We start from the raw sequence: 25,256 nt of genomic DNA on the forward strand, positions 1-25,256 counted from the left end.
GATATTTAAAGATCTAGGAGAAAAAATATTTTAGATATACATATATGTATATATTATGATTTTTTCTTGTGTGTATATGTGCTTCTGGTTAAAATGTTTCTAGGTCATGATTTAGATTTTTTAAATGAAGTTTCTTTAATCTGTTTTGTTTGTGGTTGATTTCTCTGTCTCTCTCTGTCTCTCTCTCTCTCTCTCTGTCTCTCTGTCTCTTGATGTCTGTATGTATGTGTGTGATTAGAATTAAATTGCCTGCAGTAAAAAATGAGTAGATACAGCATTGTGGAGAGCTAGAATACACTACTGTCAGTGCTGGAAAATACTTATAATGCAGTATAGTTTTATCTGGGAAGGTGATTTTTGTATGAGTTTATTCCAATCACACTGTCCTAAGAGAGACATTTTTGAGGTATACATTCAGAAGTTATTTTTATGATCAACATTGTTATTTTTTTCTTACATCCAAAGTAGAATTATTAGTTTGTTCTAAACCTGTTTCTCCCAGCTTTTTGTTACATTAAATGCTACTTAGAAATAATTTAACAGTTATGTTTTATGATTAAGATTCAGATGCTGGTGTTCTTAATTATTTTTACTCAAGTTGAATCTTGTTTATGTAATAGAAGTTAGGGCATGCAGTGTCCAGGTTGAACTTGACTTATGGACCCATGTTATACATTATCTTAATTGACTTTCGTATGTTATTTGGAGCTGTCGCGGCCCACGCGACCAGGAGGGCTCTGCCTGAGGGGGAAGGGTGAGGAGATTGAGAAAAGACACAGAGACAGGAAAACTGGGATCGGGAGGTCCACAGTCCATGGATGGTGAAGCAGTGGCCCAGTCTTTATTTCACTCACAGTTTTTATACAGTCTTAGAATAGTTATCTATACAAATAAGTATTAGCAGAACAAGCAGGCTTCCCACGGGGATGACCTTGCAGCTGCAAGGCCCTTGTCAGCTCACAGCCCACTCCCTACATCGAACATTGCTGAGGCGAGGTTTTCCATGGGAATGAAAAACCCTTTATCAGCTCACAGCCCACTCCCCACATATCCCTCTTCTCTTTTTGCTTTAAGCAGTGGCCTATGAGTCTCATATAAAAATAGAATTAAACCAAATCACCTTAGTCTGACAAAAGAGTCATAAATGTAATAGTAATTGTTGTGTGTACCTCTCCAAGGGACAAAACCTTATGTTGATACTTACTGAAAAGAATAGATGGAGAACTGATGCTAAACTCAAATTATTGACTGTAGCCAATTAGATGACCTCTGCGACTGTGTCTGTCCGTCTAAGGTTGTTCCTCCCTTGAGGAATCTTACCAATCATTGACTAGCCAGCCATCTTTTGGGACCCCACAGGGAGACATAAGGTGTAAGCACAAAGGTGAGGTAAAGTCCCCGAAAGGATCAGTCTCACAGACTCTTTTGTGTCATCTAAATTATTTTGTTTTTTTTTCCTGGGGTGAGATGTTGGGGTGAGGCTTCAGGCCCGAGGCCTCCAGCTGCCTGTCAGCCTACAACCTCCTCTCTACTGGGGTAGTGATATATTAACTATCACATGGTGCTACTAAATTTTCTACATCATTTTTGCTTAAGTAAGAACAGGGAGTGCAAATATTCCTCAAAATATGAAGAAAATACATTAAAATAAAGCAGTTACCTTCTTGTATTTTGTTTCACTATTAATAGGTTTTTATTTGCTGGAGTATATTGCTTTACATAATATATCTCAAGTATTCTTCTCTCTTTAAGTTTAATTTTGATGGTTAATTTGTGAAAATTTATTTAAGTATGAATAGTCTAACTTTTTGGTATACTTTCAAATTCACACACAACAAATTACTTACAAATGCCTCTAAAGCTTAGGAACTAATTTACTTCCATAGTGAAAAGTTTTCTTTATTCTTCAAAATAATCCCATACATAGAAAATTTACAATGTATTTCCAGAAAGAAAACTATCCTTATTAATAGGATTTATTATTAGAAGCATCTTGCATCTAATGATCGTAAAAACCGCAGAATAATTGTTGTTTAAACAAAAGAGATAATATGATTTTAATGATGTGCTGTTTATTTGCCTACTGTGAAGATGGATAAAATCCATACAATTATTTTGTCTAGCATTATGTATTAAATTTATGTGAAGATAATAAGGTATGTAACTTTAAGTAAAAACCTTGATTTTAAGGTCAATTACATTATATAATATCGCTGAGTCCTTTTTATTTCCTTCTCGAGAATTTCATCATTTTGAAATATGGAATATGTAGATGATTGGGTCAATTTGAAATATATTTAAAGAAAATAATATTTCATATTGACAGATGATATGTTTAAATATAGTTTTTAAACCTTTAGTTTTAAAAGCTATTTCTTAAAGTTATTAAAGAAAGTATAAAATTTATTGTGACATCCAATAAGTTACTTTAATGATGACTTTGGGAGAAGGTTAAATTGAATTTATGTTTTGAAGTGTGTCCAGGCAGTGATCTTTCCCTTCAGGATATATATTCTTCCTTTCACTTAGTGACTTTAATGGCGGTAGACATCATAGTGATCTTCTTGATATCCTGTATTCATTTTCCAGTCTCCCAAGTCAGAAACTCCTCGTTTTATTCTTGTCTCATTATTTTTTATCTTAGATGAGTGGCGTACTGTGAAATTTTATTTCTTCATATTATATCTCTGAAGATAGACTTTAACCTCCTTCTTTAATCTTGTCTTATTTCCCAGGGTCCTATCTTCCCTGCATTCAGGCGTGTGTATCATATTTAGGTAGGTGGCATCCAAGATTCACCTTTCCAGATAAACACTTCAGTCACATCAGCTACATTATTATTTACCTCTGTTTATTCAAAAATTATATTCTCTGTTATTAAAATAAAAATGTCAGGTACTGCATCTTTACATCTTCATATATTCTAACTTCCCATTCATTCTTACTTTCTTACAGCTAGCATTTTTTTAACTCAAACTCCATTTTTCTTTCTTTCTGAGTTAGATGTATTAAATCTCTTCATCTTTAGAATAGTCCAGCCCTTGAAAACGACAAGAAGTTGTCAAAATATCAGTCCTATTTTCACTTTAGGTTTTCTTTCCTATTCGTATCACTGCCCAATTAATCAAAAGAATGATTATTTTTAAATTCTGTATGTCTTATCATCTATTCTTCCAAATAAGAATCCATCATTATCATCTTTGGAATCCATTAAGAATAAAGCATCTACCATACAGTGCAGAACTCTTTCTCGCCTTTTTTTTTCAAACCATCTCTAATCTGTTCTTGAACAAACTTGTTACACCCTATGTATGAGATTCGCTGTCTAAATTTTCCAATGTGATAAACTCAATTACTATTGGAATTTTACTCCTTGGAATACTGTGAGACCTTGGGAGATTTATGGATAATTTGCAATTCATGCAATCATTCTTATATATTCTCTTTGGGATTTTCTTATTTGGTCACCTCATCTTTTAAAAACCTTCCATTACATTTGCCCTTTGAATATCTATATTTATGAAGATGTTTTCCAAATGTTCTCTATACCTTTTTAAAATGTTTGTCCTACGCCAACTTGTTGGCTACAATGCTACACACTCACACAAATCCAAAATTCCTTGAGGCTAATACCCCTCAAGGAAGTAGACTTGGGATACCAAGTCTACTATCAAGCTAACTTCACCCGTGCCACTGTATACACAGGTTAGAAGGAGCTTTTTGAGAGCCCTAAGATGATGCTTGATAACAGAGCATTTCAAAGAAGGTTAATTCAGATCCAAACCTGAATTTCACCCACCCCACAGGAGGGCGTATTCATTTGTTCATTTAAATATCTACCATTTTCACATACACTGAAGTTAGTCCTCAATCACCAAACTCGTCCCAAGTCTTGGAAATCTAATCTAAATTTCTAGTAGCTCCAACTTCCAGTAGTGATAGAAACAATTTGTAAGTAGAGTAATCTTTCCCACCTGTATCTCCTACCCACAATCTCTGCTGACCAAACCTCGTCTTGAACACTTTAGAGCAGGGGTGTCCAAACTTTTTTCAATGTTTTTTACCAAGGGCCATATGCGGTAAAATACACAAACAGCCAGGCCACTCACTCGAGGTAAAGTACGTATTGCCTCAGCTGGTTTATTTAAGTAAACTAAATATATTTTTGGAATTTGCTGCAGGCCAATTAAAAATGGATTGCGGGCCACAGTTGGCCCGTGGGCCACAGTTTGGACACCCCTGGTTTAGAGTAACAGTGCCTCTGAAACTTGAGTTGAATCCAAAAATGAAGCATTTGCAGAGAAATTTCTCTGGTAGTTCAATTAATTCAGTAAACGTTAAACATTTACACTCTTTTTGTAGATCTATAAAGAAATTGAGACATTTTCTAAAATTTGATTTATTAGGTTTGATTTCATCGTGAATAATATAATTTCAGTACCCATTTTCTTTTTTATTTTATTACTTGGATTGACCTGAGAAATTTCAGTTTAAAGTTTTCCTAGCTAGCTGCTACCAATTTGGTATGGTTGTGTGGATTACAAAAATGGTGCTCCCACCCCCACCCCAGCTATTGGAGTTATTGCAAAAATGTGCCCCATCTGAGTGACAAAATTAACAAAAAAACATTTATTCTTTTGGAACAATAGCTTGGCTTGGATAGCATCATGGGGTCTTATTTATTCCTACTTCCCATCCTCCATCTCATCAACCTCCCACACAATACAATTCAGATTTTTGTACATGGAGATCTGACGACTCATCCAATATTTATTTAAGCCAAATTTAAGTGTTATATGGCAGGAAACTGATCTGTAGACGTGTAGCACTTGTTAATGCTGATGGATTCTCCTTTCAAGGTTCAGAGTCATATTAATTCTCAGTAAATTTATATAATCAGTAAAATTATGATGGCCTAGGGCAACCTTTTCATAAATATTAAGGGTAAGTGTTGACTCTCAGTGCTGCAACTACTTACTGAAAGGTGACCCCACCTGATAGCAGCATTGCTGATACAAAGGGAATAGATGCCATCAAATAGAAATTTGCAAGTAGTTGCAGTTTTGTACAGTAGTGTTCAGAATGGAGTTTTAATCCGTTTAACCAAGTTTCATTTGGTAAATCACTTAACTTCTCAGTGTTGATGTAATAGGGATGTAAATAGTTAGGGGGACCCTTGAGAGTAGTGAGTTAATATATGTTAATTGCTTACAAAACAGTGCCTGGAACTTATTACTATCATTATTATTATTATTATTATTATTATTATTATTTAATTCAGAAGTTCACTTATATATTCTACAGATGAAAACTGGTTCTTGCCAGTGCTCTCCAGTAATCAGATATTAAGATTTATCATTCACTACTGAAGATGGGAGGAATGAAAGGTGGGAGGAAGGAGGTGGTTACTAAATGCCAAGTAAAAGGAATAATAATGTACCTGACATGGTGCTACTTTGAAGCTAACAAAATAGACAAACTAATAAAACTGAATTATCTCTTCTAAACGAGACATTAAGTGAAATTTGTGTCAACTTTAATTGTACTTTCCACTTTTGATTTGCAACCATGTTTTAGCATGGATGAAATAAAGGTAAAATAATTTTTCTCCCTAGCTAAGATAATGACATAAGCAAACAATGTGTTCTCTTTCCTTCAAACCCTATCTCACCATTCTCAAGCTTAGAGAACACTAGTGCAATTCAGACAGTCCTGCTAAATAACCAGTTATGTAACAGAGCAGGGATGTGACTCACTCCCATTTCAAGCTCACATCTTTTCAGAGGCTGTATTGTCTTTCCCAAGAGGTTGGTCATTGAGGCAGAAGAAACTCCACAATAAATCACCTGCCATCTCATTAATATTCAAGCTACTAAACGTGTTTTGTTTTTATGTTTTTAAAGAAACATGCAAATGAAAAAGTATAAGTGTGTGTCACCGCAATTAATGATGTCTATAAATTAACGCAACTAGGATGAAACACTCATACTCATTCGTTGTACTTTATTGTCGGTAAGCATAATTTTGCTTATATGCATAAAACATGTCATATTGCCCAAAAGTCTTGCTGTTTTAAAGTATTATAAAATCATGGTTTGTAAATGTTAACCAGATCCTAATATAATCTGACACCTATTTGTGAAATTTGTAAAAACAGTTAATGATGTGCCTAAGAGGACTTGCATTGCTAACAAATCAGAGTGGCCTAGATAATAAATTACTTTTTGTTATGAACAAGCATTATGATGATATGAGTACAAATATAAGAGATATCTGATGGCTTGATAAAATTTTTATTTGACATTAGCCATTATATTTACATCTAGTTTTTTTTTTACCTTCATATTCTTGATTTATAAATGAGGGTACAGTGCTCTCTGTTAATTTCTTTCCTTTGTACATGTCATGAATAAAAACATCAGAAAATGTACAATAAAATAAGGAAACCTGTGTTATGAAAATCAGTTTGATAGCTAAAGGAAAATAGATACAGATTTTAAGTGAGGTGTTGCATCAAATAAATAATTAAACAATACTATTAATATCCTGATTCCTGACTCAAGGAAACCAAATTTCAGAATGAACTCTCCATTGAAAAATGAGATATATTAAATCTTTATTTCTAGTCAATCAGAGGCAAATGCTCTTGCTATAAATTGTTAGCAGAAACTGAAAAAGAGAAAAAAACCTTTAAAATGCTTTCCCAGAGAGTCCTTCTTATGCTTTGCTTTTGTCTCTGTAATGTGAATCCTTCAAATTATCTGGCCTCTCACAGCCAACTAGACAATAATAAAAATAAAAATGGTTTGTATTATCATTATTATTATTATTATTATTATTATTTTATAGCTTTCATAGATCCCTTCACAAAGAGAGTTATTTATGTAGCGTAGATTTCTTATTTTTATGGCTTAGTATATTATTGCCTTACATATAGTTTGCAGTATCTCTTACCTCTTTATTTTAAATCAAACAATCTGCAGTGAGATACCTTGATAGCTTCTAACTATAGTGCTGTAGAACATTTCCTCCTAGTCTTGAAATCTTACTGTTGTTTCATATAAGTTGCTGAGGATATAATTTTTTTAAAAAATTATCTCTTTAGGACTTAATACTCCAACTTATCTTCAGAAACCGCTAGTATTCTTTTCCGTAACACAAGACTCTCTTTATAGTTCTTGATAAATTTTGGATTTCTCCTTTAGTGTGTGTGGCTATTATTTACCTATTGTGTACTGTTCATTATTCATTATCCATCATCTTTTTATCTATAAAGAAGCTGGATTTCTTAGTCAGTTGTCCAAGATCACATGGCTAGTAAACGGCAAATTCCAAACAAGATTTCCTGACCACATAACCCCACTCATGATAAAAATGTCTGTTGTTTTCTTATGATGACAGTTTTTCATGAAGCTTGCTGAAGATTAGAATAAGGATATTTTCCAAGAAGGTATTTCAAAATAATGTGCATCACCTCACATGGAAGTGAGGTATTCTTAACAACGTGATTATTTATATTTTCACTTCTTAATTGCTTTCATGTACTATTCATTCCCTTCCATGTAATTTTGTTCTAAGTACAGTTCTTTAGTGTGAACTTAAACCCTATTCATTTAGGGAAAGAAAATCTTTAAAATACTGTGGGTATATGGGGAAGTAGATTGTCCAGTACATATTACTTTTACAAAATTATTTGATATAGAATATGCTGAATTTACTATACATTATTGTCCAACTGTGGAACTCAGGTTGCAAGAAGAATTTTATAATCATTCTTCTTTCCTGGAAGCTCCCAAGGTATTTTATTGGTAGACTCCTTTTATCTTTAATTTTTTATTACTTACATTTCAGTAAAAGGATATACATTTTAGTGAGGGCAAAAATTCTGTTAAAAAAGCAGATAAGTGTTTTTCTGTCTAAAATTTTTAATAGTAGAACCAAAGATGTAACTTGCCCCAGATCTTTTTACTCCTGAACTTGATATTCTTGAAATTGTCCTCTGTCAGGACAGCATAGAAATGCCTAGAACAAATAGAAAAATGATTTGATCTGACTTCTAATAGATAGTGATATGTTAAAAATTAATCTTTTTATTACTTTTATATGCTAATTCTGGTTTTAACAAAAGCTATGAAATATCTATGATTCAAAATTTAAAAATAAATGAAACCAGACTGTACCTCTCATCTGAAAAAATGTTCCTACTGTATTATAAACATAAAGATTGTGATGATATAAATGCAGTATATAGTATCCAAAGTTAACTAACAGAGTCATCACTTTTCAAATTATTTTTCTAATAATTAAATTATATTAACTTATATCTGATATATTGAAATTTAATATAAATTAATTAAATTATACGAAAAATTAAAATGTGGGAGGATAATCTAAATTTAGCCCCCTCCCCCCAAAAAAAGGAGAGCCATTAGAAAAAGAATACTTAGGGTCCGGCCCGGTGGCTCAGGCAGTTAGAGCTCCGTGCTCCCAACTCCGAAGGCTGCCGGTTCGATTCCCACATGGGCCAGTGGGCTCTCAACCACAAGGTTGCCAGTTCAATTCCTCGACTCCCTCAAGGGATGGTGGGCAGGGCCCCCTGCAACTAGAAAAACGGCAACTGGACCTGGAGCTGAGCTGCGCCCTCCACAACTAAGACTGAAAGGACAACAACTTGAAGCTGAACGGCACCCTCCACAACAAGACTGAAAGGACAACAACTTGACTTGGAAAAGTCCTGGAAGTACAAACTGTTCCCCAATAAAGTCCTGTTCCCCTTCCCCAATAAAATCTTAAAAAACAAAAAAAGAAAGAAAAAGAATACTTAAATTGTTATTACCAATAATTACGTAGTATCCAATTAAAATAGCTCCTGCTGAATTGCATACAAAGGCTTACTTACACTTTATATAGCTCAATCTATATATTGCTTGCTGTTTAAAAGTAAGTGTTTATGAGATAGGTTCTTATATGATTTTCACAATAAGCTTTCTTCAAAATTTATCATTATAAGGAATGAGGGTGCTTTAAAAAGACAAGTTACCCATCACTTTCATAGAAAGTAATTTACAACCCCAGAAAATCAGCAGTGAATTAAGAAAGATTTGAGAGGATATACAGATGGAAGGAAGATAGTTAATCTTGATGTGGAAAAAGAGAAACGATATACCGTAAGTTGCCTGAAACAGCTTCAGTCTAAACAGAACAGAGCTGATGTTGATTATATGATAGAATAAGCCTTCTCTGAACTTGGTCAAGGATATCTTTATTCATAGATACTTTGTTTTAACTCATACCTATTATTCTCAGATGTACTTTTTTTCAAATATAGGTGCCAAATTTAAAATTCAAGTTTTAGCCAGGATAGACAGCCTGCATGTAAACTCACATAATTTGCACAATATAAGAAAGTGTGCAAATATAGGGCAGATAATTATATGAAAAGTCATATTTTCTTTACATTGGTAAATTATTTTATATTGGTAAATAGTTATACTGTCCATTTGTTCTGAGGTTTGTTTTACTCAGCAAAAAAGCATGTGATTTACAGATAAATATGGTTGTGGGATTAACTGTATGGACCACATACTACATTCTTACTAAAAATAACTGTGATTGCTGTATTGCCTATAGTTCAGCAAATTTGGGTCTGTTACCTTTACCTTTGTGTTGAGTATTATGCTAGTGTATTCAAAATATCCAAGTTAGTAACATATAAAATTACATGTCTTTGACACAAGAGATGTTTTAGAGATGAATGATTGAGTTGTATAGGTTCATCATTTCTACTGCAGACCAACCACTTCCTCAGTTGTGAAGCAGAGATTCACTAAGAATCCTGAGTTCCGATTCTACCACTGTTAGCTTGAGCAGTCAAAAAACCTAAAACCTCTGAACATCTTTACTTTCAGCTAATTATGTAAAAAGCAATGCTGAATATTGAATGGAATCAATTTTTTTAATCTGCAACACAATTGTATTGCATTTAATGTCAATAAAAATATATAATAAATATATAATATAATATAATAATGTATAATATAAAAATAACTTAAAGCTTTTAGAAGAAAATATATTTTATATTTAGTTAAAGAAAGAAATCTTAAAAACAAAATAACAAAACTCATAATCTAAAAAAGACAGATAAAGTTCTTATCTCAAAATTTAAACAGTACTCATAACAGGTGAGATATGGAAGAAAGAGTGAATAACACATATAAAAACAGAATGTTAGTGCTTAAAATGTGATATATAGATGATGCATTACAGAACTGTACACTTGAAACCTATGTAACTTTTCTAACCATTGTCACCCCAATAAATTCTAATTAAAAAAAAAAAAGGTTAGTGCTTACATTGTATAAAGAATGCCTACAAATAAATAAAATCAATAACAATATATGTGTGCAAAAAATAAGAACAGGCAATTCACAGAACAGGAAACCATGTGGACAGTAAACATATGAAAAATTATCCCATCTCTCTGGTAATCAGGAAAATGCAACGTATAACAGTAATATAAAACAATTTCATACTCTTTATAAAATTGGCAAAAATGTCGGTCTGAAAATACCAAGTCCCAGCTAGAATTTGAGAAATATATACACTGTTCCTGGAAGTATGAATTGGTAAAAACATATTTGGCAGAATTTTGACACTGTTGTAGTTGAAAATATAGACAATGTATGACCCAGGAATTTGACTTCTAAATATTTGTTGTAGAAAAACCCATGTGCCTATACAAAAAGACAATTAGTGCAAAACAAGGGGGGATGGACAAAGCAATTTATAGGGTTCACACCTTGAAAGCTCTGAATTTATTTATTAAAATAGAGGCAACACCTCTGCATTCAAAATATTGCATTTTTTATTGAATTAACAATAACCCAATCTGTACTCTGGCTAAAACATGTAATTGAAATCCATATTAATAGATTCCTAGTGAATGAATTAGCTATGAAAAGAAACTGAAGTGTCTCAGAACCATTTAAAAGAAATTTAATAGGCAGGTTGATTAAATTTTAATAGCAAACTTGTTGGCTATTAAAAGTATACAGTGTGATAAATCAAGATGTCAGCTCTTTATGACTTTAGAAAAAAAACATAATGAAAGAGCTCTTGGCTTTCAATAAAATATTTCTTCCCTGAGACTTTGTAATTTTAGTAATTGTTTGTATACAAAGAATAAAAATATAAAATTATGGTTTGTGTGGTTTTTTAAAGTTATTTTGTTACTTTTAAGATATAGCATGCAGATTGTTAATTTTATTATTTGAACAACTTTTTCTTGATTTATATAGCTGTCTCTATATTTAAAGTAACCTATAAAATTGAGCTAATCATTGCTTGCACTGTCTTTCTATAGATTATGTGTGTGTTGATATTGTTTTGTTACACAGAAAAGCAAAAAATAGGAAACAAATTCTTAAAATAGGCAATGGCTATTTCATCAGTTCTCCATCATTCCAGAAATCTTTTTTATCTGTTTTATTTTTATTTATTTATGTTTTATAAATTATTACATGAATGTGAAAATTAAATAATTAAAACTTACAGAAAAGCAAATGAGGAAAAAGTAGTGCACTCCTACAAGGCTCCTGAGAAAAAAATTGTTGAAACATATTTTTGGGAGAGAATGCTAAAAAATGTTGGATAAATCACTGATTTATGAGGTGTGGTCAAAAGATTCAGTGAATGTTTAAATAAATAAAAAACTATTACAGTAAAAAACACATTGCTGATAATCTCCCTCAAAATATTCCTTCATACTTCGAACACACTTATCCCATTGTTCTTGTCACTTTCTGAAGCAATTCTGGAAGTCCTCTTTCGTGAATGTCTTTACTTCATCCTCCATCATGACAACACTCCGTGTCTCATGTTGCTTCTGGTATACGGCAATTTCTGTCAAATAAAAACATCACGTTGTGTCCTCATCCACCTATTCTCCGGATCTGGCACCGTGTGACTTCTGGCTCTTCCCCAAAGTCAAAATGACCATGAAAGGAAAACGTTTTGAATCAATTCAGGACATGGAGGCAGCCACAACAGTGCAACTGTGAAGACACTCAAAAATTAATATAAGACCCGGCATTACATATTATATTGTATTATATTATATTTATTTTATTTTATTATATTATATTATATTATATTATATTATATTATATTATATTATATTATATTATATTATATTATATTATATTATATTATATTATAGACCCGGTGTTATATTGTAGTAAAATAAGACTGGGTCTTATATTAAGTTTTCCTCCAAAAGACGCATTAGAGCTGATTGTACAGTTAGGTCTTATTTTCGGGGAAACACAGTAGATTAGATAAATTAAAAGCTTTATTCATCTCTAAATTCTGAATTATATAACCTTTCTTTGTAATGCTATATTGCAGTTGATTAGATGATATTCATATATGTAAACTGTATTTTGGGTACTTCTGCTTCACTTTTCCCAGTTTTCTTCTTTACATTATAGTTCTATCATTAAAGAAAGAGACTTAGGTCTTTTTTTCCCTTTATACCAGTTTCTTAAATCTTTGAAAAAGATTTAAAAAGCCACGGGATTCTTTTACCAGAAAGAAGTGCAGGCGTGTGCAATTGAGCACACAAACATATACCTAAAGCATTTTACATATAATTTTCATGGCTTCACAACTTCATAGATACTATATCCCGGTGAAAGATCCCTCGCCTTACACTGAAGTTAGCATTCTAATTCTATAGAAAGTAGCATCATTAGTGAACCTATATTTAATTGTACTAAATGAAGTCTCCATTATGGACCAAAATTAAGGTGTGAAGACAAAAGCAGACACATCACTCAATAGTAATTCTGCTTTATATATGTCTGATTTACATACATCAGTCAATGTATATAATGAAAATAACTTCATAAAAGAAAAAAATATGTCAAATCAAGGGAGAGAGCACCATGAGAGAATGGAAGGGAGGATGAGGTATATTGAGGAAGAAAATAACTATCTGGTTAAAACTACTTTATTGAGAAAAAGAGAACATCTACCATACTATGTATTTATAAATTACAAGAATTTGAAATGTGAGGCATATTGGTATGTAACTATTAAAGAAAATTTGTATTAATTTGATGATCATTAGATCACCAAAATCTTGAATTACAAAACTTTGCTCATCCAATATGGTCAAATAAGAATGTAAGTTTTTGTTTTTGTGTTTTTTAATGAAGTGTGAGGGCCAAAGCAGAGTGGCAATTCAAGTTATTTTGAGAGCTTTTCAGTACACTTTTGTTAGCCTGCTGTCAAGAAGAAACGTTGTTTGAATTACATTTCTGAATGATATAATATAGATTCAAGTGGGATCCAACTGTCATCCTTTTTCAGATCTGTTCTTTGCTTCATAATTTCAAAGCACACCTAGGTGCCTTAGTTTTTTTTTTTTTTTTTTCAGTCATCAATTGCATGTGTCACACTGAACTACCGGAGACTGTGCTGTCATTCAAGGGCCTCCCAATGTCAAAACACCTATTTTATTTTCTTACGGAAAGACATATAACAGTTTCTTGGTAAAATGCTACATTCAGAAAGAGTGTAGTCACTATTATTCCATTCAAGTTTTACTCATTCAAAAATGTTTATGTCAGTCTCTATCTTTAGGTAAAATATAAAGAAAGGAAAAAGGAAAAAGATTCTTCTTAAAATGACTATGATTTTACACTGAATCTTTTTCAGTAGCTTCAGGGTTTGACTTTCAAACAATTGTCAGGAAAACATAGAATATGAAAATCCTATTTGCTTTGTATCGTATATTCACCAGAAATAAATATTTTGTGCTTGATCTTCTACTGACAGCTTTGTTTCACATATAATGAAATTCAGTGTTAATTCCTTTTCCATGATTTAATTAAAGAGCTAACCCTTGTTTCTGACAGCAAATAAGCAGGTATGACTAGACTATACCCAGGATTTAGTGAGTCAGTTAATTAAGGAACCAGGCCGTTTACATAGCCACTTTGGGCTTTTCACTTTCAGCTTCTTTACCCAATTTGAGCGTTTTATTTGGAGTTATGGAAAGTCGTGCTGGGGTTTTTTCCCACCACTTATTATCTGCAGTTAGTATTGAGATAGCATTTTGTATTTCCAAATAATTGTATGAGTGTTTATTTCTGCTTTAAACGCTTCAATATCATAGCACCTAGTATAATGTTAGAAAGAAAGAACTCACATTAGGAATTGGACAGTTGGCACTCAAAAAATATACTCAAATTATAAAACTATTCATAGTTGATAAAATGGCTGTTTTGGTTTTATATTTTCAAGAAACCATAGATTTCACATAAGTTTTTTTCATTAGTGAAGCAAATATTGAGCTCTAGGAACTATTATTCTAGACACTTGGCATAGAGCAATGAAAAAAACCCCATGTACTCCCTTTTCCTGGGGCTTACATTCCAGAGAAACTAGCACATAAACATTCTTTTCACATATGTATTGTTGGAACTTTTCTTCCTCTCTCCCCACAACATCAACTTATTTGTGTCTTTCAAACTGACTAACCAGTAAGCTTAACTTTTCAGCTGAAAAACAGTGACAGATGGTCTGTAAACACGAATCTTGGAAGTCTTTAGCAATTTCACAGCTATTAGAAAGGGTGTTCACAAATCAGAAGTTAGCTGGAGAGAAGAGGAATAGACAGAATGGACAGAACCTTGGAACACAGCATCAGAATTCAAAGTGACCTTAGCAAATGGAGGAAACGAGAAGCAAACAGAATAGACTTCAGCAAAGACAAGTGAAATGCAGTGCAGTTCTAGAGAAAACACAGTAATAACTTTGCACATACAAGGCAAAGGAAGACAGGTTCTTTGCAAGATTTTAGGTCAAAGATCTAGCATTGATAACAAGCTGGTTTTTTCAACACAATGAGTGCCTCCTTAAAAAGTATAACTGAAATGCCTAAATTTGAGTGGGGACTATAGGAACCATGTGATAAAAACTCCGAGGAAAAATGTGCTTGTTTGGGATGGCTACAGGAAGAATGACCTTTGTAGGTCACTGCAAGTCCTAAGTGTGCAAGAAAAGCATGAAAAACGGTTGACTTCTTACACCAAGTGAATCAAATGAGAATTAATTGGTTGGTTACTCAGGCATATCCCGCCTTCTTTCAAACTAGCAAACTCATAGGGCTTATCCATAATTTTATACTCTTTGCAAAATATTAATCATCAAACTTCATATTCTACTCTGTTGTGGTTCCTGTAACTCTCCATTATCAGGACTAAAGTTAGTTTCACTGACAATAATCTCATTGGTTTCAAATGGTGCATGAGATATAAAAGTGAGTGATACTAGAAAAGCAAATTACTGTAAGTAGTGATTCTTTTTCTATCAGAAAAAGTTCCTTAATACCAAGGATAAAGAGAAAAATGTGTCTTTAAGTTTTAAATTATTATCTATGTCTATGTGGTTTTACATTTAACAGCAAGTGGATCTCCAGTTACGACTGTATATGTCACTCAGTATGGCTATAGATCTTTAACTGATTTTGGATTGCACCCGGGTTTAAGGAGGCACCCTAGTAAAGCCACGTGGCTGAGACTGAATATTGTTTGATGTAGCCCACACAGCTGTATACCTATAGCATTTCCACTGTTGTTGCTGGCCCTGCCACCTTAGCAGGAAATGATGATAAATAAAATGAACTTTTAAACTCAGTCTTCCTACATTAGTAGTTTCATTGATAAAAGTGCTTTATAGTAAGTACATTCAGAAATCAGAAGAACACTTAGAAAAACTGAAAGGAAGTTTATGCTAGGAAGGCTATCACTGGATGGATTATCTATAAAAATTTTGATAGCTTCACTAGAATTTTATTATGGAACTCAATTTTGGTCTGATTGATTAAACTTTTTTTTTTGTTTTTATATTCTTAGCTTTTTACATAAACTGAATGATAAACAGAAACCAAAATATCAAGTCACCTGATTCTTGCTTATACTTGCTTCTTCCCAACTTCTTTCCTTATTTTAAAGCACAGAACATCTTACTAAAAATTAAATTATTTTATTTTTTATTCATTTTTTATTTTCTTTAATTTTTATTGAAGTATAATAGGCATATAACAGTATATAGTGCGAGATCATCACAATGAATCTAATTAACCTCCGCCACCATGCAAATTTTATTTCCTGTAATGAGAACTTTTAAGCAGAGCATCTTCCTTTACATCACACCATGTTTCCCTGAAAATAAGACCGGGTCTTATATTAATTCTTGCTCCAAAAGACGCATTAGGGCTTATGTTCAGGGGATGTCATCCTGAAAAATCATGCTAGGGCTTATTTTCAGGGAAACACGGTATGTAAAACAAAGGAATATTTTCTTTTATAAACTGTAGGAAGCAAGGAAAAAAATGTGGCATGCAATCTTCTCAGCCTACTGTTTGTTTTCCAATTAGTTTAAATTAAATAATGTGTAGTAATGAAAGGAAATGTGTAGAAATGCAGATATAAATTCTAGCCATAAAGATTTTACCAGTTTGATCTGTGAGGGAATGAAAAGAATTTGAGCGATTTTGTGTTTTGAAGGCTTTTATCCTAGTTCATTTTAAGTTGCTTACACCTTCCATTTTCTATTTAAATGCTTTTTAAGAGTAGTTTTAGAAAGTAATTATTTATATTAGAAAACTAACTTTCCTTCTTACTTGGAAAAAAAAAAGGCTAGAGGTAGCAGATAAAATTTACATGTGTCCAAATCCTGTCTCTCACAATTAATCTAAAATTTATGTAACATCAACAATATACACATTTAAGGTTTACACTATTCCATTTCTTAGCTGAAGAGCACTACAGCCAACTATTTTTAGCTTTTCTTATTGATTTTCCATATGTTTAATTCATCAATGGGAAATAATATTCTGAGAGACACATTATATGATAAATTGACCATCTGCCATCGCACTGTGTAAAAACATTCAAATATAAATGTTGTAGAACTTCAGTAAATGTTAATCAAGGACTTAGTCAGTGAAAAAATTCTATGCTAGTGCTATGCTAGTTCTTTGCCAGGTGTGCAACATGTAAACACATGGCTGATTTCCTGAAAGAACTGAAACTCTCCAGCTCTACAGATCTGACAAGCTATATCGTCCTTTAAATCAAGAGATGTTCACTTCTCAATTTTAAGGTTAAACATTTGTTATCTGACTGATAATTTACTATATTGCATAGAGTTGTGATTTTTTAAAAAGTTAAAATTACCATGGCAATATTTTTCCTTTTTATTTTTAAAACACTTTCTACAAGTGACTGTTTTTGTTTAGTTCATTCAATGTGCATTACTTTTTTTTTAAGTAATTGAGATTCACTTGCATTTGTATGAAATAATACAGAGATTATATACCTTTTACCCTGTTTCCCTCAATAATGTAAAACTGTACTACCATATCACAGCCAGGATACTGACGTTGATACAATCCATCAGTCTTCAGATTTCAATTTTTCTTATATTTCATTGTATTTGTATATGTGTGTTTCATTCTATGCAATTCTATCACAAGGGTAGTTTGTGTATATACCACCATAGTCAAGATACAGAGTAGTTCCATCACCACGAGAATGCCGTGTTTTACCCTTTTATGACCATACCCACTTACCTTCCCCTTCCATCTTTAGTTCCTGGCAATTACTAATCTGTTTTCCATTTCTATAATTTTGTCATTTCAATATTGTTACATATATAACTGAATCATACAGTATATAACCTTTGAGATTGTCTTTTTTACTCAGCATAATTCTCTAGTGGTTCATCTAGGTTATTATGTGCATCAATAATTTGTTTCTTTTTCTTGTTGAGTCGTATTCCATGATGTAAGTGTACCACAGATTGTTTAACATTTCACCAGTGGAAGGACATCTGGACTGTTTCTCATTATGGGCTATTACAGATAAAGCTGCCATAAACTTTCATGTGCAAGTTTTTGTGTGAAGATAAATTTCCATTTCTCTGGGATAAATGTCCAACAGTACAATTGTGGGGTGGTATGGTAGTTGCACATTTAGTTTTATAAGAAACTGCCAACTATTGTCCAGAGTAGTTGGACTGTTTTACATTCCCACTAGCAGAATATGAGTGATCCAGTTTCTCTTCATCCTTGCCAGCATTTAATATTGTCATCAGTTTTATTTGAAGTGTGTAGTGATATGTCATTGTGGTTTTAATCTGTTTTTCATTAATGGCTAATCGCGATTCTTTTCATGAGTTTATTTGGCACCTTATCCTCTTCCATGAAATGTCTGTTTATGCCTTTGGCCCATTTCTAATTGAATTGCTTTTTTGTTGTTTTATCTTTTTTTTACTGTTGACTTTTGAGAGTTCTTTCTGTATTCCAGATGCTACCCCTTTGTTGGATTGCAAATATTTGTAAATTTGTTTGCAAATATTTTCTCCTCATCAATAGATTATATTTTTATTCTCGAATGTATATGTTTAAATAAACATATACCTGTGTGGTCAACCTAGTCCTACAGTCATTTTTCCTTTCTTTTTCATCTAACATAAATACACATTCTGTTTATCAGTTTTCATACATGCCCTAATTATATTTTATAAAACTGTTTCTCTGATTTTTTTGCTTTTTGGTTAAAGGACTTTGGAGGGTGGGAGGTTGCAACTTATACTGATGGTATGTCAGAAACTTAGTACATGTGTTCACAAGAGATGAAAGAATTTAACTGTGTTCTTTGCAAAGTCCAAACAACCAGTTGGAAAATGGAAAATGGAATTATATATATTGCTTGATGCCATGAAGTTAATATTCTATTTATAGTATTTTAAAATAATATCCATATGACACTTTATCAGATTTGTAACTTTACCTAATTAGTATGCTTACTATGGTGTACTAATAAGAGTGATTATACTTTATTTATTTCAATTTAAAGAATTCCTCTTCATAAAATTTTAAGGAATGTCAAATTCTTCTGTTGTGTCAACAACTGCTCTCCAAATGAGTATTTTATCATAAATGTTGCCTTTTATTCTTTTTTCTTTCATTGGAAACAACCCAATGGTTTATGTGAATGAGGGGTGTTTTGTTTAATTTTAGCTTTTCTTTCTGTTTCAATTTTTTTTTTTTTTTTTGCAGCTTTTGTTTTGTGTTTTCTTTGTATGAAAGTCTGTATTTTGCTTTAAAATTTTTTTTTTTTTAGCAAGCATGGGAAAATATTCTTGCTTACACTTTGGGAAAGAGAACACCCTAAATGTGGCTAATCAACATTGTAAATTGTTTCTTTCCCATTGACACGGATATGTGCATTATTGGAAACGTGTGCTTTAGTGGGATATATTTTTGAGTCTAATTAGCTGCCTGCCTGTAATCAGGACTATGTCAACTGTTGTCATTCTAAATGTTTCCTTTCTTTTTTTCAAACACATTTGCCTGATTGACCTTTTTTTTTTTTCTCTGTCTTTCTATGGGGCTGCTCCAGGAGCCATGGCTAATCATCTTATAAGCAATGCTCTGCTTCGTCCGCATGGTACTAACAATCCCTATAATACATTGCTTGGGGAACCGGCGGTCTGTAACAACCCTTCTGTCAGCATGTACAACGCACAAGGTGTGCTGGAGTTTATCTTAATTTTTTCAAGTGAGAGTCCCATTTTATGTAGCTTTTATGGCCACATTCTATTTTTCTTTCCTTCCTCCTGCCTTTTCTTTCTTTTGGAAGCAGACACACAGATTCCCTTCACCTTCTACTTCTCTTGGTGCTTTTATTTTCCATTTTCCTTAGGTTTTTCCTTCATAAGAAATGGGTTCCTTCCTTCTGATAAACAAATGCTTGATGCATCCATATGTGTTTCTTTGTAATGTTATAAAATGTATTTGTGGCTTGTCAGTCCTTTTCTTGTTTAATCTCAATATTAAATACCTATGTATTTATTTTGAGAAATGAGATATTTGCCTAAGGTAAGTAAGATAAAGGAATACTTGATCCATAGTCTTAATGTTATAAGATTTAATAGAAAATAATCTTACTCGGTTATACTGTAAAGCACACTCTGGCACAAAGCATCAGTGCTGATGAAAGTATTTAGATTGACTCCAGGGAAAAGAAAATTACATTGAACTAAGCCATGGAGGAAAGATTAGTGAACTTAACAGTAAAGATCAGGTTCTCCCCTAGCTTGCCATTGCCCTTATGAGCTGGTTCAGGAAGCTCACAAAATCCTTTTCTACCATGTCTATCTGTTAAAAACAGGCTTTTGAATATGGTTTCTCTATATCCTCTAGCTTTAAGTGGTATAAAATTTTAATTGTCTCACAAACAAATAAACATAAATCTCTTTAAAATGCTTACAGCGTAAGCATTTGATATGGCTTTACCTTTTCTAAGAATAAAATTTTATTAGGGGACAAGAAATTTAAAATATCTAAATCATATGTAAACAGACCACAGGAAAAACCATTCAAATAAGTTTTATAAAAGAAAAATCCTAGTCAGTGATCTACTTATTTAAAATTATATTTGAAAGAAACTTCACTACAACAAAAAGACTTCCAAGATTTATTTAAATCTGATGTGATAGATTAGCTGTATTTCATTTTTCCAGGCAATCAAAATTTCTGTTATTCTCAATGAGAATCTTTGTGTGTGTGTGTGTGTGTGTGTGTGTGTGTGTGTGTGTGTGTGTGTGTTTTCCTTCCCAGTCCTAGGTAAACAATCAGTGGTTTTAGTGCATAAAATTTGGTGTGAATGCCCATTCCAGACAAGCATGTTGGTTACAACATGGCCACTGGGTGTCTAAAACCATCTGAGTTTCCCAGGTGACACTGCCAAATGCAAAGGATGATTTTCAGTTATTTCTAAATACCAAATTCAATAATTCAGAAGTGACTTTAGGAATACAGTCAAGTTGTTTGTCAATAGGATGAAATAACTAAGGAAACCTTAACATTTTATCAGCTTTCTTAAAGCACACATATCTTAGAGTCATAGACTTTTAGAATCAGAAGAAGGAACAGAGCTCATTGGGTCTTCTTTACTAGAGTGCTGATGTTCTGTCAGTTTATGCTTAAGTGTTACCTCTAATGGGACCCTTCCCACCTCAAGACTTCATATACAGTTGACTCTTAAACACCAAGGGGTGAGGGTGCCAACCTGTATGCAGTCCAAATCTGCATATAACTTTTGAGCTCCAAAAAACTTAATTATTAGGTTGGTGCAAAAGTAATTGCGGTTTTCACAATTGTTTTTAACCTTTTAAACCACAATTACTTTTGCACCAAACTAATACCGTGTTTCCTCGAAAATAAGACCTAGCGGGACAATCAGCTCTAATGCGTCTTTCAGAGCAAAAATTAATATAAGACCCGGTACTATTTTACTTTAAGACTGGATCTTATATAATATAATATGATGTAAGACCAGGTATAATATAATAATATATATATAATATATATATAATACATATAATATAATATAATAAATATAATACCAGGGCTTATACATATAATATAATAATAATATAATACAATACAATATAATATAATGCCGGGTCTTATATTAATTTTTGCTTCAAAAGACGCATTAGAGCTGATTGTCCGCCTAACCGGAAAATAAGCCCTAGCATGATTTTTCAGGATGACATCTCCTGAACATAAGCCCTAATGAATCTTTTGGAGCAAACCTTAATATAAGACCCGGTTTTATTTTGGGGAAAACACGGTAATAGCCTAGTGTTGACAAGAAGCGTTACCAATAAGAAACAGTCAGGTAACGCATATTTAGTATATGTATAATATACTGTAGTCTTATAATAAAGTAAGCTAAAGAAAGTGTTAAGAAAATCATAAGAAAGGACAGTACATTTACAGTATTTATTGAAAAATATCCGCATTTAAGTAAGTGGACCTGCACAGTTCAAACCCATGTTGTTCAAGGGTCAACAGTACTCAATTAAGGAAATGTTCCATTTGGTGTATATATTTTTTTTCCTTCCACTGAGCTGAAATTTGCCTGTGGCCATGATGCTTAGGTTTACCATCCAGAGCAGAGAGTAAAGCATTCTGCTCTCTTTGCCAATCCTTTAAATACTTGAAAGCAGCTAACCTGTCTCTTTTAGTCCTCTATTTCCCTAGTGAAACAACCTCAGTGCCATCAATATGAGATAGTTTGTTTCTAGGTCCTTCTTCATGGTTGCCCCCTCCCTTTAATTGTCATTCATTTGTCACTGTCCCTATTTCATTGTAGCACTCAATCAAGTGTCCGTTACTCAATGCACCAGATGTGCTTTGGCAGAACAGTTTAGCAGAGCTTATGCTGTTTTTTTGTTTTGTTTTGTTTTTTTTAACTAGGCTATGTGACAGATAATTGGGTCATCAAAACAGTTTAAAGTGTGCTGACATATTACTAAGTTTTGAATTATGTTAAACAAAGATTTACACCATATCTGAAAACTAAATCTATTCTACTTTATTCACCTTATACAAAATGTTGTTGGAAATTGCTTTAAAACAAGTAATAAATTTAGATCATATTTTGTTTAGCTTTTTTGATTCAGATATAATTTCCAATGTCTTACATAATGAAAAAATTAACAATTATTGTTATATATTTTTCCTAATTCGGTATCTGCCTTCTTGTTTTATTTTTACTGGTACCCTAAATTAGGGGACTTTTCTAAGGATGAACCAGTTCTGCAAATATTATCAAATTGAAATTTCCATGATGCCAAATTTAAAATAACACCATACAGATTCTAAGTTTTATTTCCATGGAATCTATTACTGGATATTGCTGTTAAGATTATCAATGAATGCACAAAAGATTCTTCAAATATATATGTCATTTGTGCCAGTAAATTAAATAAATTCTACTGAGTTTTCTTAAAAACAAAAGTAAATTTTATTAATATTTTTCACTCAGAAGTATAATTGTTCAGCTATTTGGTGTTTTAATATTTTTAAGATGTTGAGAAACTATGGTAGTGCTTAAAATAATTCTTTTCACCATTGACCCAAAATAAATCTTGGTTTTTGTCATATTGCTGCTAATCTTATGCTTTCAGATGAATGCACGTATAGTCTTACTGGCAAGGTGAAATGTTATATGAAATATAGGTGGTTCAGTATGTACTGGGTGGTTTATGTTGAATTACCACTTGGTTCTGTTCTATGGGTCCTCTAATTCAGTTGCACCAATACCATCCAAGTAAAGAAGCATTCTAATTTAAAGTATCCATTTTTGTTTGTAATATTTATGTTTAAAAATATGTAAATATGTATTTATAGTGTTACTGAAGCTGATAGAGTTAAAATAAAGATGGATAATATATTTTTATTATATTGCATTCACATTTTGCAAATATTTAAACATCACGCATAGTATATCTGGACCATTGTCTTCTTGTCAGTATTGGAGAATTCAGTTTTTGTAAGATCAATTTCATTATAGATAAACCTGTCAACAAAATATAATATAGAGAGGAAGTCATGATTTTGTAAAATAATTTACATTTTAAAGTAATTTAACTGACTTCTAAATCTTTAAAGAAAGACATATATCATTAGGATGGGATTTAGTGAAGAATACATTATAGTTGGTAAGACTACAAGGTTGTATTATAATATACATAAGTAAATATTCTGTTACAGCTTTCAAACCCTAAATGCAGATGTGAAGAGAAAGAGATAGATAGTAGTACACAGAGGAAATCCAGAAGATTCCCTTTCTGATCCCAGTTCTGCCACTAATATCAGGGTGGTGTTAGATAAGGCTCTGACTCTCTTGGCTGCAGTTTCCTCACCTGTGAAAAGCAGGAATTGAACTTCAGTTACCTCCCATGTGCTTTACCAGTTCTAAAATCCTGTCATTTAAGGAGGGAGCCATAATGAACCTACAAATGATTTCCATCTGTTGCTCTATTGGTTTGTCTCTTTATCTCCAGTTCTTCTTCTAAAGCTATTTCGAAAATTTAAAAGAAATTTTATCTGCAATTTGAAATATCAGTGGTCTTTTGATGAGAAGCAAATCAACATTTAAAGTACAAACATCACATCTCTGTAACACAGCTTAAATTATAACAAATTGGAATCACTTTAAATGATCTAGCCTAGTGACGTCACTGGTTTTTATTTTGTGATGATTTAACCCTCCTGTAAACAAAAGCAGCAAGAGTAGTTCTTTTGACCTGATTAAATATGAGTTATTTTAAAAAACAATTTTGCTAGGATTGTTTTTGAAGGATTGACTCTAAAAATGTTTGATTGCATGTGATTGTGCAACAATCCAGAAGAAAACCTGATATTGATGGTGGTATTTTCTTCTCCTCGCATTTTCTTGATACAGAATAATGATTGGATTTAATGTTTTTCTTTTTCCATAGTATTGCAACTTTGAATATGATCTCCAGAAATGACAGCCTTGATTAGTATTATTCACAATTAAAAGAAACATTTGTATAGGTACAGTGGGGGGAAAATAACCATTGTACATGGAAAGAAGATACATAAAGGAAAAAAGCACAATTGTGAAAACCTTCAACTGTATTTTTCTCTGTATATATATATATATATATATATATATATATATATATATATATATATATGATAAAGACTTTATTTACAATTTTACTGAAAAAATTAAAGTTAACAGCATTCCTTAGAAGCAGGTATTCTCTAAAACACACATATATAATATTAAAATATAGTTGTGAAAATAGTCATGGCTTGCTCTCAAATTTTTATTCTTATTTGGTGTGATAATCTTAATTGTAAAAAAATGTATATTTCTTTGAAATTTACAAACTGTACAAATGCTTATTAAATACTCATTTTATTAGCATGTGTTAAGGGGGGTTTCTTATTTTCTGACTAACATTTTAGTATTTTTAATTATGATAAACCATGTAACACAGACTCATGAATTTTGGGGCAGTGGAAATTATTTCCTTTGACTCTTTTTTCTGCATATCATCAATTTGCTTTTTACTCATGTTTCTTCTACTGTCGCTGTAAGCTTACTTGTTGTTTTTTCTTTCCTTTTCTTCATGCTGTCGTTTAGAGCCCTACAGAGAGACAAGTATGGGAGTAAAGCTAAACATTGCATATCAAATGTAATTTTTTTTAGTTCACTTTTATTGCATCACATATAGATGATGTAGTTATTAAAAACAGTTCATCTCACAATTTAAAAACGAAAGAACCTATGAATTGACTTATATAAGTATATGTTAATAGAGATTAGACGCTTTTGTTGTCTGATTCTTTT

At 32.2% G+C, this 25,256-nt stretch overlaps 1 protein-coding gene across 31 annotated transcripts in view; it reads left to right on the plus strand.

Annotated features, from left to right (window-relative positions):
* ADGRL3 (adhesion G protein-coupled receptor L3) overlaps positions 1-25,256 on the plus strand; it is a 756,105-nt gene that overhangs the window by 720,857 nt on the left and 9,992 nt on the right. For 10 of the 31 annotated variants that reach the window (XM_088791127.1, XM_019743744.3, XM_088791134.1 and 7 more), the window contains 2 exons: positions 19,476-19,604; positions 25,050-25,067. The exons of 9 other annotated variants lie outside the window; for them this stretch is intronic. In XM_088791127.1, the coding sequence (XP_088647253.1) occupies positions 19,476-19,604; positions 25,050-25,067 (147 nt within the window). Of the gene's footprint in view, positions 1-2,735; positions 2,897-19,475; positions 19,605-25,049; positions 25,102-25,256 lie in introns of those variants that run through there. 12 more of the 31 variants (XM_088791158.1, XM_088791160.1, XM_019743753.3 and 9 more) reach the window with 5 other exon arrangements.

This window comes from Rhinolophus sinicus, chromosome 1 (genome assembly GCF_057876585.1).
Source record: "Rhinolophus sinicus isolate RSI-liver-muscle chromosome 1, RSI-T2T, whole genome shotgun sequence".
Taxonomy (NCBI): Eukaryota; Metazoa; Chordata; class Mammalia; order Chiroptera; family Rhinolophidae; genus Rhinolophus; species Rhinolophus sinicus.